At 46.9% G+C, this 15,313-nt stretch overlaps 1 protein-coding gene and 1 long non-coding RNA gene across 6 annotated transcripts in view; one reads left to right on the plus strand and one right to left on the minus strand.

Moving 5' to 3' along the window:
* Positions 1–15,313, minus strand: part of RANBP3 (RAN binding protein 3) — a 53,554-nt gene that overhangs the window by 15,731 nt on the left and 22,510 nt on the right. For 2 of the 5 annotated variants that reach the window (XM_037505172.2, XM_037505173.2), the window contains exons 3-6: positions 13,402–13,602; positions 6,009–6,045; positions 5,837–5,923; positions 3,902–3,973 (exon numbers count right to left, since the gene is read on the minus strand). In XM_037505172.2, coding sequence (XP_037361069.1) covers positions 3,902–3,973; positions 5,837–5,923; positions 6,009–6,045; positions 13,402–13,602 — 397 coding nt within the window. The remainder of the gene's footprint in view (positions 1–3,901; positions 3,974–5,836; positions 5,924–6,008; positions 6,046–13,401; positions 13,603–15,313) is intronic. The other 3 variants (XM_037505174.2, XM_037505175.2, XM_037505176.2) reach the window with 2 other exon arrangements.
* On the plus strand, positions 8,992–13,289 carry LOC119240621 (uncharacterized). Its single transcript, XR_005124151.2, has 4 exons — positions 8,992–9,331; positions 11,726–11,842; positions 12,044–12,242; positions 13,153–13,289. It is a non-coding gene; the product is annotated as an uncharacterized LOC119240621 (long non-coding RNA).

Raw genomic sequence — 15,313 nt, forward strand, 5'->3', positions numbered from 1 at the left:
GGCAGTAAAGACTGAAATAAATGGAAAGCTACCCCTGAAGGCTGTGTACTGCATGATGCCATCAATATAAACTGTGCAGAGGAGCAAATCCACAGGGACAGAAAGCACATGAGTAGGAGTTACGGAAGGGACTGGGGGGGAGGGATTGACTGCTAATGGGATGGGGTCTCCTTGGGGTGATGAAGCATTCTAAAATTTATTATGGTGATGGCTATGGCTGCAAAACTCTGCGGGTTACTAAAAACCAACTAATTAATGGCTAAAACAACACTAACACTTTGTGTGACCAAAATTACAGTAGTTAAAAAAGACAATCAGACTTTCAGAAGAATTAGGAAGGTTTTCTTTCTGCTGTTTATAGGTAGGTGAGCTAAACTGTTCTCTTTGGGCAAAAGCAGGATTATAAAACTCTCACTGCTAGTTAGTGAGAAGGAGTGGAGCCTGACAAGCTTCCAAGAGCCTGTGTTAGTGGAGCTGGTATCTCTCCCGCAAGAGAAGGGCCATAAAACCACACTCAGGGGAGACAGACACCACAGGACATGGGGGAAGAAGCACTGCCAGATGTTCATTTTTTAGAAGAGAAATGTTGAATTACATAGCCAACATTACATTCAGAGGATGATTGGCAATTTAGAAACATTTTTAAAGCCCTTAGAGCTGGCTTCACAAAGTTTGCATTGTAGCTACAAATTGCTCTCCTCTGCTCTGCTCAGTGTGGAGTTGATGCTACCAGACATCTGACCCCTGGGGCTGGCCCAGGTTGACCAGTGAGGGCAGCAGGCCTAAATAATCACCGCCACTGACCACTCATTAGCATTGGGTCACTGCCTGGCCCACCCTGCAGATGTGCAGGAAATCCCGGCTGTGAACAGATAAACAGACAAGTGTGCATACTTCTAATGGCAGCCAGGGACTCAGGACAGAAAGGAGGTTATGTTCACAGGGCAGCCAAACTCTGGAAGCTCCTGAAATAGGCCCCATTTCCAATGAATCAAATGTGCTTTTTTCTCATGACCCCCTCAAAACTCACTTTCCCTGTAACAAGCTCAGTACAATGGAGAGGCATTGTCTTGTGGCTAGAGACCCACCACCATGCCAGGGCACAGGGATGTGCAGGTGGGCTGGGGTCTTCTTGAGGGCACATGCACATCCCTCACTGAGCTCACTGGGGAAGAGCTAGCTCCTTCTGGGCCAACCTGCACCCTTCCCTGAAACAAGTCTGACAGTATGCTGGCTCCTTTGAGGATACTTTCTGCTCCACCTCTGCTCCACTCTGGTCACCAGAGTGACCCCAACTCTTGAGATTCAGTCTGGAAAATACGTCAAAATTGTACCTGGTGTGTACCAGAGGTTGAAAAGAGCCCAAGAGAAGGCAGCCTGGCAGGGTTTAGGGCCTGTGCAAGGACGGAGTTAGTCTAGGCAGGAAGCACTGGCCATGCACAGGGAGCTGGAGCGACAACTCATTGCAACTAAGACAAAGGGAGTCAGGTTTCTTACTGTCAGAAGAGAGAGGCAGAAATGAGAGAGGGGGGATATAATTTAAACCCTTTTGGCGCTGGACTGGAAGTATCCATGAGAACCTGTGGCTACCCATGTATACAGGGTAGAGGGAGATACAGAAAGCTATGTGCAGGTATATACGTGTGTATGCATATAGGTCTACACCTGACTATGTGTGTTCCAAGTTGCAGGCACTGACCATCTGTGAGCAGTAACAGCCCAACATCAATGAATAAGCTGAGCATCCAGATCTTGGTTTCTAAAGACCACTCTCCACTAAAAAGAACCAGGACCCCTCGAGAAATGGTTGGTCACAGGGCTGGGACAGGGAGAGAAGATGAGCCTGGAACCTTGTTATGACAGAAATGAACAAGTGCTTAAAAGAATACCAGAACCTGGCAAAACAACACAAGAACCAAAGGCAAATCAAAGTAAAAACTGAATGTTAAACACTAAGAACACATGATAAGCCGCTGACTGAAACAGTAATTTGGAAGTCCACATTGGTACAATAAAGAAATGATTAAGTAAGCTGGAAGAGAAAGTGCTTCCTTACAGAACAATTAATAAATGGAGGAGCAGTGATGAAGGCAGAAAATGCCCATTTGGGGATCGTCAGAGTAATAACCGATTCAAGAAAGAAACAGTCATAGATGCTAACACTGGAGGGCAAAATTAGGGCAGGAATGACATTTCCTAGCGTCTCAAAGTATCTCTCCAGAAAATGCCAATCACAAAGGAAGAAACATAAATTACAGTGGTGAAAGTGGGAAGATGCCACCGTAAGCAAGTGATCGATGCTAACCCCACTAGTAGTTTCAGGACAAGCAAACACCATGTGTGCTCCACTGGGGTGTACTGGAAAGAACAAAGCTTCACTTCTGTGGTAGTCTAGCCCCAAACATGTAACTTGGTTGAATCACCAGGTAACAGTGGGCAAACCCAAAGTGAAGTTCTTCTCCAAAACAACTGGCCTTTAAGGTAATCTTCAAGATCATAAAAGTTAAGGAAAGACCAAGGATGTTTTCCAGATGGGAGAAGAGATATGAGATGTGTGATCTGGGGTCGAGCCCCTTTTTGAAGAAGGATATTGGGATGGCTGGAGAAAATCAAATGGGGTTGCTGGGTAGAGAGATGCAGGAGTACGTCAGCATTTTTCTGTCAGCTAATTTTTTCCCCCCTAAAATTAAGGCAGGCATGGGTATAAAGAAGTTCATTTTGCAGAGCTGGTATGTACATCTAACCTGACCCCACATTACAGCAGGGACCAGGGTCAGGGCTGTGTTGCGGCCTACAGAGCAGGTCTGAGGGGAGAGAAAAGGGAGTGAGGCTGTCACTCACAGACCCTCAGAGGTGACTGTGAGATTCCTAATAGAGCAGCACAGAGGGATCAGGAGTGGCTTCAGTGACTGGTGGGCCAGAACAGCTTACCACAGCTAATACATCTGCACAGTTCAGGGTAAGACTTGCTAAGCCAGCATCCCAGGTACAACCAATGTGCAGATCTCCAAGGACCCTTGAAAACCAACCTAGGGAAGGGCAGGGTGCTGTTCAAAACAGTTTCTTTTAGATTCAAAATGAATTCACTTGCTTGAAATGGGGCCATCAAACCAATTCCCAAAGTTATAAAACCTTGACTCTTCCCCTGACATCACCCTCATGCCAGAATATGACTTATGTTGAAAAGCTTTTGAAGTCAGCAAAGAATTTATAAAAGGCAGTTTGGATTACAGAATTCCGTTGTTAAACTTGCTCATTAAATCTTTTATGAGGAACTTTAGCCATGTGGGGGAAACTTTCAGGAAATCTTGGAATTGGTTCTCTAGCAAAAGGCCAAAAAAGGACGGCTCCATGTTCCTCAGAGGGATCATCATTTTCCTTAAAATTTTAAATGTGGTTAAATATATTTATCTGAACAGATCTAAGCAATATTAAGCAATGTGAGAATTTAATACCCAGAAAAGGAGGCTGGAAAATTACATAAACTCCACAGTAGTTACTTTTGGGATGGGGGTAGAGTGGCAAGGGGGCAGATGGGTTCTTTAATTTGATGTATTTCTGCCTGGGGTCTTTTGGAAAAGATAGTATATATGTATTCCTTATGTAAAAATTTAAAAAATGAATAACACACCTCTTTATAGGTTTTTTATTTTTTCTTTTTTAAAGGATTTAAAACTCCTGTAACCAGTCCTGCTTTTGCAGAAACAAGACTAAGGCTTATGAAGTCTGTCTCACACTGGACTTCAAATCTACTAGCTGAAGAGTCATTCAGGAAATGAAAGAGAATCCTTATTTCAAATTGTCCATTCCTAGCTAAGATTTTATTTTTACAATATCAAGTTTTTCACCAGGAAAAGCCCCAGTGACTGGCTGCAAAAGGCAAGGGGATGAGAGGGCTCACCTGGTTCTGAGTCAGAATTGCCTGCAGATGGTTCGCAGAAGCTTGATGGCATAAAAACATTGTTTTTTGATACTGTCGACAAGGAGATGTGGGCAGGGGAAGGAACAAGAGGAAAAACAGTGTGAGTAGGTGGGGCAGATGTACAAGGAGTAACGTTACCTCTCCCACCTGAGGGGTGTGAACCCCACTATGGGTGAGGGCTTTCAGCATCATGCCAAGGCCTCTAACTACTCCTGATAAAAGCAATCCCCCTGGATTCTACAGCAACTAAGGGGTCTCTAGTTGAAAGGCCCTTATCTGTAGTATTTCAGTCTGTTCTACGACTGCTTTCGTCTCCTTGTGGCCCTGGCCTTCCCTTGGCATCCTGGGGGTAGCCAGGAGGGAAGGAGAAGGCAGCAGATGTTTGAGTCTCACCTGGGGCCCGGTATGAACCCCACTCCTTGACACCAGTGGGGGCTTTCCTGGGCTGCTGGCCAGGCAACAAAGCAATGGAATTTGGAGCTTAAGAACTATCAGGACAGAATGTAGCTAAGTAGAATCAGTGTAGAGCAAGGTGATGCTTGCAAACTACTGGCACCACCATCTATTCATTTTCCCTAATGAATGAGTGCTGAGCATCTATTAGGTGTCTATACAACAGGAGAGAGAAGACATTTGGTGGTCCTTTGCTCCTACAGTCACAGCACACAATGCCTCTTCTCTGTTGTAGCTTCTTGATACAGAGAGTGGGCTCAGCAGTCAAGAGTTAACAGGAAAAATACAAGCAATAGGTAGGAAGTGGGAACTCCCCCATTCCACAGGCAGGCCTATGCCACAGAGATCCTTGAAAAAAGGATGCCAAGAGCAGCCGGACTACAAACTATGTGGACAGTTCCTTAACAGCTGGGTAGCAAATGACAATGTGGGGCTCTGATAAAGTGGTGGGAAAGGACATGGCAACGTCCAAAATAAGCGCTAAGGAAAATGGGTACAAAAGCCAATGTGTTACAGGGATGATCCTGAAAGAACACTCACTTCCTATGTTGTCCATTCCTGGAATGTTCACACTGCTCTTGTTAATAGGAAAAAACCTTCCAAGATTGCTTTATTTTCCTTAAAGTGGCAATCCTTAAGGCGCACAGTTGTAAAATGTTTTACATGAACTTCCCAAGAATGAACTTTGAGCTGGGTAACTGGAGAGCTTCACTGAATACACATGGAGCTCTACGTCAGCTCCACAGAGCTGAGACGAGAACAGGCACAACGCAAGATGAACTGAGTCAGGATGGGAGGAGGGGGGCAGGTCCTGCAGTAGCACATACCCCTCCATCTGCAGGAGTGTCTCTAAGGCCTTCAGTCTCTCTCTCTCTCTCTAGCTCAGAACCTGCGTCTTCCCTGCATCAACTTTTATAACCTCCCCACTCTCCCTGATCCAGAACCTCAAGGCCCACGTGGCCGAGCCTGGTCCACCCAGCAAGGCCTCACCAAGCCCTCTCCACCTACGTGTCTGCTGGGGCCACTCAGCTCCCGGTGTGTGGGGGTGTGTGTTTCTGGGGTCCTCAACTCAACCACCAAGATCCAGGCAGAACTGAAAAGTTAGGAGAACATCCATTTCCCACACCTCCAGTCTACAGAAATGGCAGCTTTTGGATAGAGTTGTAGTTAACACTGGGGCTAATGACAGTCCTTTTCCTCTATTTCAGAAGGAAGATTTCTCGGCTCATCTTCTTAATAGTGCACCAAGTCTCCGTAAGTGCCACTGATTCCTGACATGGACTCCTGGTGCCTCACCCCAGGCAAGCTCTAATCTCATTCCTGAGGGAGAATGAGTCTCCGATTGATTCTACTCAGATATGGGCAAAAAATGCAAGAGTGGGGTGGGAAACACGGTGGGAGCATTAGTGGGCAGATAAACAAGGATCCTTTTACAATTCAGTGAAATTCTGCAACTTTTACCTGACTGTGAAGGTGGGAATTGGGTTAAAGAGGACGTCCTTTCTCGCTTGACAGGAGGGCAGTAATTTCCATCTTCTCGGTCAGAATCTAGAAAATGAGGAGGAGGAGAAAATCAGGCTGCTTCCATTTTTTTGCAAGCAAAGATGGTGAAACACTTTAGAAATTTCCTCACCTTCTCCACCTTCAGGGCTGGAGCCTCCTGCTGATCTCTGAAACAAGAGCATCCACCAAAGTGGTTAGAGAAGGTCACACTGACGAGGATCCAGTGAGAGGGTGAATTGGTGAATTCTATAATGAATGGCCTGGAATGCAGCACTGACGGCTAAGCTCAGCCACCCAGATCATAGACAGACTTTCAACCTAAAGCTCACAAATGAACTCTAACAAGCCTTCTACCTAAAGACCCTGTGCCAAGGAATCCTCTTAGTGGCTGAGAACCCATTATAGCACAAGGATCAGGTTCTTTGTTTCTCCACAGGTTATGGCATACTGGCCTGCTAACCCCAAATCAAACACAGTGAAACTTTATCTGGCCAAAATTCATTTTGCCAAGAGCTGAAAAGTGACCCCTCTGTTTAAAACGGTTGCATAACACCAAATCACCCTGGATTCCACTCCATGTCCTGGCATATTCCACAGTGAGGACTCTGCTTCAAGGTGGGCTTTTATTTCCATAAGCAATCAAGTTTTAATGCCTCTGACCAAAATCAGCTGCAAAACACTCAAAACAGAACCGTCAAACACAAGAAGTCAGGAGACGACAGAACTCACTGAACGGTGACACGCGAACAGTGAAGGTGGCTGAAGGATTTCCTTCTGAACAATCTTGAGGTTTAGAATGTGAACAACCAGCCATGAAGAAGTCTTCAACTTCTTAACTGCTTCCCAACCCAGGACAATACATAATCCCTCTTTACGTCCCTTCTCCCGAACCTGTAGAAATTCATCAGAGCTAAGTGACCAAAAGCCAACCTTGAGGGCTCGGGCACTCACTCAGGAGCAGGAAGAGCCGATTTTCTTAGTTCCAGGCCAGTCCCTCAGGGCTCAGGTTTACCCAGATGAGGCCCACCTCCCTCCACAGGCAGTCAGGGATTAAATGAGGTGGTGCATGTGAAAGTGCTCTGCCAACTGCAGTCACCAGATCATGGGAGCCCTGAGAAACTTGAGAAACCTCAAGTGGGGCTGTGGTGTGGTGTGCTTTTCCATGAAGGGTCAGACTATATTCTTCTTAGCTTTTACAATCCTTCACAAGTCAAACACTTGAGCTCACAAAAACAGGCTGCTGGGCAGAGTTTGTGGACTCTCATCCTAAAACACTGCGAGAGCCTAGAGAGGGCAGAAGGTGTGCTTGAAGTTGCACAGCTAAATCATGACGGTTAGAAAAAGCTCCCAAGCTGGAGCTCCTCCCCCATGGGAACTCATGACTCAGGTTTGAGTCAGAAAGCAAGCCTGGGCTTCTTTCTCCAAGCCCATGTTCCAAGAGTTTACTGGAAATGGGTCTAGGCGAAAAGGAGATGATACCACAATCGCCACATGTACATCTGGGCGATCAGGGGGCTCAAAGGAGACCATCCTCACTATTTGGAAACACAAAGCCCCCATAACACAGCAGGGGTTTATCAGTCCTGGAGCAACTGTGAACAGACCACTGGGCCCACATGTGAATTAAAATCCTTGTCACTTCTCAACCTTGGGTGAATTATTTCACTTGGAAAATGGAGGTGCTAGTGCCTCCCCCACAGGGAAGCTTTGAGCCAGTGACAGAGCTCATGGGTTACACCAGGACACACTAACTCCTGCATACTCACTTCCACTGGATGCCACACCTGGGCATGTGCTGGGACAGTGAGCAAGGGCTTCAGAGATCAGAAGAGTTTGGGATGCAGTGATATCCCAGAGACAGGAATGAGGGACTAGGGGTGAACCCTCTGAGGGGGTGAAGAGTCCAGGACTTGGGGATGGGGGTGCCTCTGAGATGAACTCTTGTCTGGGTTAGCATCTGGTACTACAGCGCTGCATCACTAGCAAGTTATTGGGCCTACAGACTGGGGACCAGTCTCCTCCTTGGGTGGCAGCAGTGTGGAGCAGGCTCTAGGTATATTCACCTTCATACTTGGTTGGCAAAGGTGAGAGAAACACATAGGCAACTGGTGGCTGCTGCAGCAGGGGTCTAAGCCTGGTTGTCACATCTCAGCCAGCATTGCCCTTGACCAATCACTACCAGTGCAGGTGGGCAGCAAACCTCCAGCCCTGGCAACTCTGAGAATTCTGCCCCAGAGGCCCTACTCTGTCCATCAAGGACCAAGACATAGCCACCAATATGCTAAATCTTCCAGGGGCAATGCCCACCCCTCACAACATGCAACCAGCTGGCACTTCCACTCACGGGACACCCAATGTCTCCTCTCAAGTCCTCCTGTTTCCATCCGAAAACCGTTAAGTCCAAGTGGCCCCTGTAATAAGCTGATGGTGGCGTACTAAGGTGTCCAACATGGTGACTGAACCCTCCACTTATCCCTTTAGTTCTACTGGTTTTTGCTGGTGTATTTGGGTCTCTTTTAAATGACACCTAACTTTTCACCTCACTTCCAGTAATATCCCCCAAATTTCTCAGGCATCTGGGTATCCTCAAGAATTTGGTGAATATCAGTCTCTCCCCACAAGTACCCAGACCAGGAGCTGAGGCCTCTGTGGCTTCTGCCCAGGCTGGCGGCACCCCTGCTGTGAGGATCCCCTTCCTTAGGTATCTTTCCTTGTCAGCATTCTCTAGCCTTGCTGTTTTCAGAACATGTCAAATGCTGTTCCTGACTTAATATTCCCCTAAACATGATACTCCCATGGCCTGGACACTCTACCCCCAGGTCCAGTCAGTATGGCTGCCCTGAGGTTGCCTGACCCTCAGTGTGAGCCCATGATCACAGGCTGTCTCTCCCCTCTCACCCTCCCTCCTCTTTCTGGCCCAATTTGTGGATCAGTTAAAAATGATCAAATGTGGTTTTTGTCTGTCTTCTACTACAATGAGGCCCAACCATGTTTGTTCTGATCATGACTCATACACCCAACATCTAGGATACTGCTTACTGCATAATGGAATCCTCTGCTACATCCCTTTGTGCACTTGAAGAACAGGCCCCTAGTCAGGTAAGATTCAGATATTATAGATCCCTGACCCCAGGTAACACTCAAATCTGTACCCCACAGGCATGTGCAGAAGGCCTGGGAAGGCTGGAAGATGAAGGCCTGGCAAGTACAACACGGGATGATTCCCCCACTGGAGAACCTTTCAGGAACTCCTGGAACCTCTTGTAGGGTCTGGCACGGCCAGCTCAGGAAACGGATGCCAGCAATCCTTCTTTACAGAAACCAGTGCAAGGAAGCAGAAAACAGAATGTATGGCAGTCATTTCTGCTTGACTTGGCTATGCTGACTCACGTAGAAGTCCTTAACCACCTACCCTGGGCCCTGCCTGGGGCAGTAGGGAAAAGGATCTCTCAGGTGAGTTTGCTGTCTGGCTGCTTCATGCCATCTTCCCCCAAACCAGGAAAAAGTCTGGGATGTAGCAGCTCCCTTTCAAGTTTCCCATGGCCACACAAGGTAAGCTCCAGCTCTACAAACACTTTCCTCAGACATAGCAGCCTGGGGGGGTTCAGTTCTCTGCCACGTCAAAGCAGCCAATCCTCCAGTCATGGGACGGGTATTCAGGGGTTGGCTGAGAACAATGCCTGGGACATGTATGAAATCAGTCCCTGAAGCTCCAACTCCTCAGACTTCAGATGTCTGCAGCTCAGGGATGGGCAAAGAGGATTCCGAAAGCGGGTTTCCAGGATGTATGTATGCTTCCAGGGAAGGACTGAGAACAAAAGCAGGGGTGTGGAAACTTCTGCTATCTCAATCTCTTTGCATACTTGAATCTACCTCTGTTGAGGGTCAGAGCTTCAGGAAAACACCTAGGGAACACTGAGCTCAGGACCATTCCGGGTACCATGACTATCCCAAATTAACATTTATATAGGAAGCAAAAGAGAAGATCAAAAGATCACCCTTTAGCTTATTTCTCTTGTGTTAGGACAGTGAGTGAATGAAGCAGGTTCATGAAAGATGAAAGTCCTTTCAGGTGATGTTTGGGCTGCAACATGGTAAGCCGTCAGCTACAGGAGAATCCAAGGAGCTGCTCACTGTGTGCTGCTGGCAGCATTTTCAGTCCTATAAGCTGAGTGGGGGGCAGCCAGTTTTCTCCCCTCAAAAGTCACTGGAACCCTGGGGGTGGGGGTAGGGGTAGGGGTAAGCATTCATTCTGTGAGGTAAGTGCCTGCCACCAAGTACAAAGTAGGGAAACCTAGTACTGTAGGTGTGGGGAGCTCTGCTTCTTTGCATAATGGGTAGAATGGTAGAAATTATGACTGTTGAATGTTTTAAGGGTCTCCCCCACCCCTGCAAAAACCCACGTCTCTTATGAGGCTAGCCGGCCTGGTCTCAAGGAGGACAAAGGGGCCAGGCCAGGCGGAGAGGATGGGCTGGAGGCTGTGTCTCAGAAGCTGGTGCTCAGACACAGGCACAGACACACGGGCAAAAAGCAGGAACGAACAGCACTGACCTCCTGAAAAGATCAGAAAGCAAGACAATGACAACCGGTTTCCTTCCAGAAACTCTAGAGACCATTTGGGTGCGTGGTCCTCATTGATCCCATTCTGGATTGACCAGTTAGAAAACATGCTGGGTGTGGCTGCAGGGATGAGAAATCACTTAAAGGAGGGCCCGCTGAAGTGTCCTTGTTTTCACAGGGACTACAGGCCAAGTGAACACTATTCTGTGATGGAGGCAATAAACTCAGTCCTTATGATAAAGACAGATGCTGAAAAAAGAAAGAGCTGGCCACTGAAGATTTGAATTTTTGGTGGGGGTTGGGGGTTTGTGTGTGTGTGAGTCTATGGTCAAATTCTATGTAGGAGCCAGAAGATGAGGGGGGGCAGTCCAGCCAGCAGGCTCATTCCAGAATCTTCCTAAGCTTCCTGGTGGGTCTAATAAAGATATTTTAGGCTCAGCAGCACCTTGGCTCAGAACTTCAGTCCAGTATACTTCAGCCAAGCTCAAAGTGCTAAGAGCTGCCTGCTTTCTCCAGACCAGAGAACTTAATCTGGATGTGGTTTGTTCTTTAAACTGTCTCCCGAGAGCCAGGAAGTCTGATATATAGAGTTTTTCCTGGTACTGAGTCTTCAATGGCCAGCGTTCTGCTGAGACTGAAAGACGGTAAGGGCCCTTTCTAAGCAACAATTCAGTGAGCTGCTATTTATCATAAAGAACTTGTAGCCTTATGTCCCCCCACCCACCCCAAGGGATTGTGGAATAAAGAACAGACTAAACGTGATGGATGAGACCTACTGGATAACTCGAGGGCGGTTTCCTGAATTCAGTGTGGTACAGAGTGAGATCCAAATTTGTTCTGGTGCAAAAGCCACTAGTCAGGTGAACCAAAGAAAAGCCTCAGCCTGAAAGGACGAGGAAGGGTGGGGGAAGATCAGGTTCCATGTGCCTTCATTTATGCCCTAGTTGACCTAAAAAAAAAGTTTACTTTGCCTGGAACATTTCCAATCAGTAGAGAAAGCCAATTAGTGGACACCACTAGCAACCAGTCAGTTTTCTCTGCTGGGAGAGCAAGGGAGTGACCCGTCTTAGGCTCCGAGCTGTCACCAAATGATGCGAGGGGGTGTGGCTGGAACTTCTGATGACTGGGGATTTCTAGCGTTATGAATGCTAAAACTAAACAACATGTGTATGTCACATGCATGGTCTCTGCCACCACACTGGTGCATTCACAAACTGTTCCCCATGGTTCTGGCTCTCCCCCATGGACACTCAACACGCTGTAACGCCTGACCTTTTATTTGCCAGTTCGGGGGATGCTTGAATTCTCTGGACTACAGCCTCTGACGCAAAGTCCATAAGAATTGAGAAGCTGAGTTCCACGGACTAGGCTTCAGAAACATCTGGCCTGCCCACAGAAAGAAGGTGTGGGACCCCCCCCCCGCCCCCTGAGCATTTCTTACTCAGGCTTCTTGAAGGGTGGGGGTTAACTGGTCTCACCGAAAGGGCACTAAAAGAGGGACAGGATAGAGCCTGAGCGCCTCTGGAAGGGTGGCTGCGCGACACAATCTCTGTGGTTTCCCCTTTTGTTACTCTTCATTTGAACCTCATTTTTGACCTCTTTAGTTGGAGATGTCTATGTAAGGTGAGCTTTCAAGCCAGGCAGCAGCAGAGGCCCTCAGAGCCTCTCAGCAGACTCACATGAAGCTCAAAGCAGGCCCTGACAGCAAGCTATCCCGAACCTGTGAAGGATGAAGGCATGGAAACTCTTAATACCGGACTCAAAAAAAATTCCAGGGACTGCCCTGCCAAATTTTTTAAAAAGGTGATAATTTCTCTTAATTCTTGCCATCGCCCCTCATGTGCTCTTCATATGAGAGCTGCCCCACAGAAAATTCTGGTGCAAGTGGCTCCTGGTTGGACTTTAGTGGATCTGAGTATGTTCTGTTACCCAAAGCCCATTTTAACTCCCATAGATTCTGGCACAGGTAAAGCCTATCCTTTCTCCAGCACACACTGATTGCTCCACAGTAAGAAAGTATGCCTCCAGCCTCCCCTTGGTTGAAATCACCTCTTACTGTGTATCCTAGGCTTTGATGACATTGACTATTTTTTCACGGTTTCCTTAAAAACATGGGGGCTGGTGATGTAACAAAAGGACTCACCAATGGTCTGGGATTGTGACACCCCAGAAAGTTGACTGGTGTTCAGTGGGGCAGGTGGGATCCTTTGTTTTCTTGTTAGGAGTCCTTTTCCCTGCTATATGAATGGGGTCTCTGTCTTAGAGGACAGAGTTTTTAATCCTGAACAGAGGATGATGTTTACCTTTCCCAATTTATCAAACTCCAAAAACCTCAGACATTTCTTGTTCTTGAGAGTTCACAATCTTCTCCACCTATAATCTTCAAAAGCCTTCTGAACACAAAGATAAAGAGCTCAAGGGATTCCCTCTGGATTCAAAGGAAGTCTTTTCTTCTTCCTGCTTTGATTGAAGACAAGCAGTTCACAGCCTAACCACAGTCCAAACACATAGGTCTTGCAAAGCAATGTGCCTTAGACACCTCCTCTACATCAAGGAAGCTGGAGCTCCTGGTATTTCTAAGACAATGAACTCAAAACACCCAGATTCAGGGAAAGGAGAAAGAAAAATGGAAGGAAGGAGAAGGGTAAAATTTGATTGGGAAGGTTCTACCCTACTACTTAGTTCCTCTCTCCATCTCTCATGTCTTTTTCAGGAAACAGGATGAACATCTTGCTATGAGTCCAGATCCCCCAGTTGGAAAAGTCTCAATGTAAAAGGGGGCTTCATCTTTCCTGGCTTTTTGGCAGCACGAATTAAAGGAGCTGGAGAGATCCTTGTAGCCTTTTTTCAGTTCTTATCAGCCTCTTATGATCTAGGGCCTAGATCTGAGGACCCGATGGGAAAGGGGTCAGGTCTGGACTGGGACCCCTGAGTCATGGAATGCCAGTGGAGGTGGACTTACCCCTGCCAGTTCTCGAGGAAAAGGAAGAAGCTGGGCTTCAGGAGCGGGAAGCGAAGAAGTGCTGGCTGAAGCGCTAGCAGGGGCAGGAGACTCTAGGGCATGCTCACCAGCTGACTCGGGGTGACCCGTGCCATGGTGGGGGGCCTCAGCCTCCCCCAGAGGCTCCTCTCCCGTAGACAAGTCTTTTTGCTCTGCAGAGGACTGGGAGCAAAAAAGACAATTTTTCTTCAATGTGAATAAAGGTTGCAACATGGGGCAGGGAGGAGTGAGGTTATTGACTAAACTGGCCCTCCAGATTGACAGAGCAATGTACAGTGGACTTGCTGCTGTTTAACTTTGCAAGAAGTTTTATTGTCTTCAGAAGTCCAGCCTCGTGTGCAGCATGAAGCTTCAGCTTACTGGCCAAGAATGAACAAAAACACTCCTGCTGGCCAAAATGGGGGCTGGGTTCTATCAGAGGGGAACATGGCTATAATTAGTGTTATGTTATCCTGAGGGTTAATAACACATCTCCTTGGAAATACTGATGAGGGGTGCAGAGCATTAGCACCTTTCTGTCCATCAGGAAGGGTGGGGAGGACAGCTTGGAATAGTACACATCCATAAAATGGGAATCCAGGGTCAAAGGCTTTTACATTTTCATATGGTTCTTCCAGCACCTTTCAATTTGTTCTGCTTAAACCTGAGATGAAGAAAATGCATTCTTGCTTCAGTGAGTGCAGGTGTGGGGTGACCAAACAAGTTTGCAGACACAGAAAGCTGGCTTTGTATCAGCAGGCAGGCAGGTGGGAGAGCCTATGATCCTAGGCCTAGGATCCCCTCAGGCTCACCCCAAACACGTGGGCAGGCCTGATTTGGAAAATAGCCAGGCTAAGAGAGCCAATTCTGTAAGTCTTCATACCACAAAGTACAACATCCCTGCTATCCTTTGAGGTGTTCTTGGGATTCTGGAGGGGTTTTCATGGGCTGAGAGCTCTGCAGCCATGACTCTTCTTGAGAAATGGGCTATAAAACTGGTGTTCTGGCACAGATGAGCTCTCATCCCCAAACCTCCCATTTGGCACTGTCCAAGAACACAGTCTTTCTCGCACCCTGTGACCTAGATGACTATGAGGCCACCTTGTCTCCCTGAAGATGGGGCTGCAACTCTTCGGAGTATGAAGTGGTTGATATTTTTTTAGATTGAGCTTGGGGGCTACCCTTTGACATGAGATTCATCAGATGAAAGGAACTACATAAAGAGAATTTAAGAGGACACTCTAGATGTTTTTTTAGGAATGCAAATGCAATGCAGCATACACTTATCCACACATTTTAAAAGTCACCCAAATCAACTCTATCCAGGGCAGATCCACTGACAATAGCCTGTCTTACAAACTGCTCCTCAAACCTTGTCTACACACCAGTCTGTTGCTACTTCATGGCTAGAGATTTAACACCTCAGAGATTAAACCCAGAGCTCTTTGGGAAACTGCCTGTCTCCAATTAGAAATGCTTTATGTTTTTTTTTTTTCAAAATTCCTCTTTTTGGAACATATTCAAATGCTTTCATGGCATGACAGATTCAAAAAGAAGCCTAAATTGATAACCAAAAAGAAACACAAATATCATTCCAGCATTTTCTACTTGGGTCCCAGTGTTTCTGCTGGACAAAAAAAAGTTAAGTTCTAAAAAATTAGATAGAGACTCTAGTTTTTCAACATGTTTGTTAAACCAGACATCAAGATTTTGGCAGGCTTTGACATCATCTTAAATATGTGGCTGGCAAAAAAGAAAAATCAAATCCATGTACACAGGATACACTTGTTACCCTAACAGTAAGCTTCAAAATGAAGTTTAAACATGCACTGACAGTGTTTGGAGTGACACAGGACTTTGTGCTCAGCGGCATTTCTGTAATTGCCGTCTTTTT

This window comes from Talpa occidentalis, unplaced genomic scaffold (assembly GCF_014898055.3).
Source record: "Talpa occidentalis isolate TD23 unplaced genomic scaffold, MPIMG_talOcc4v2.1 talOcc4.12, whole genome shotgun sequence".
NCBI lineage: Eukaryota > Metazoa > Chordata > Mammalia > Eulipotyphla > Talpidae > Talpa > Talpa occidentalis.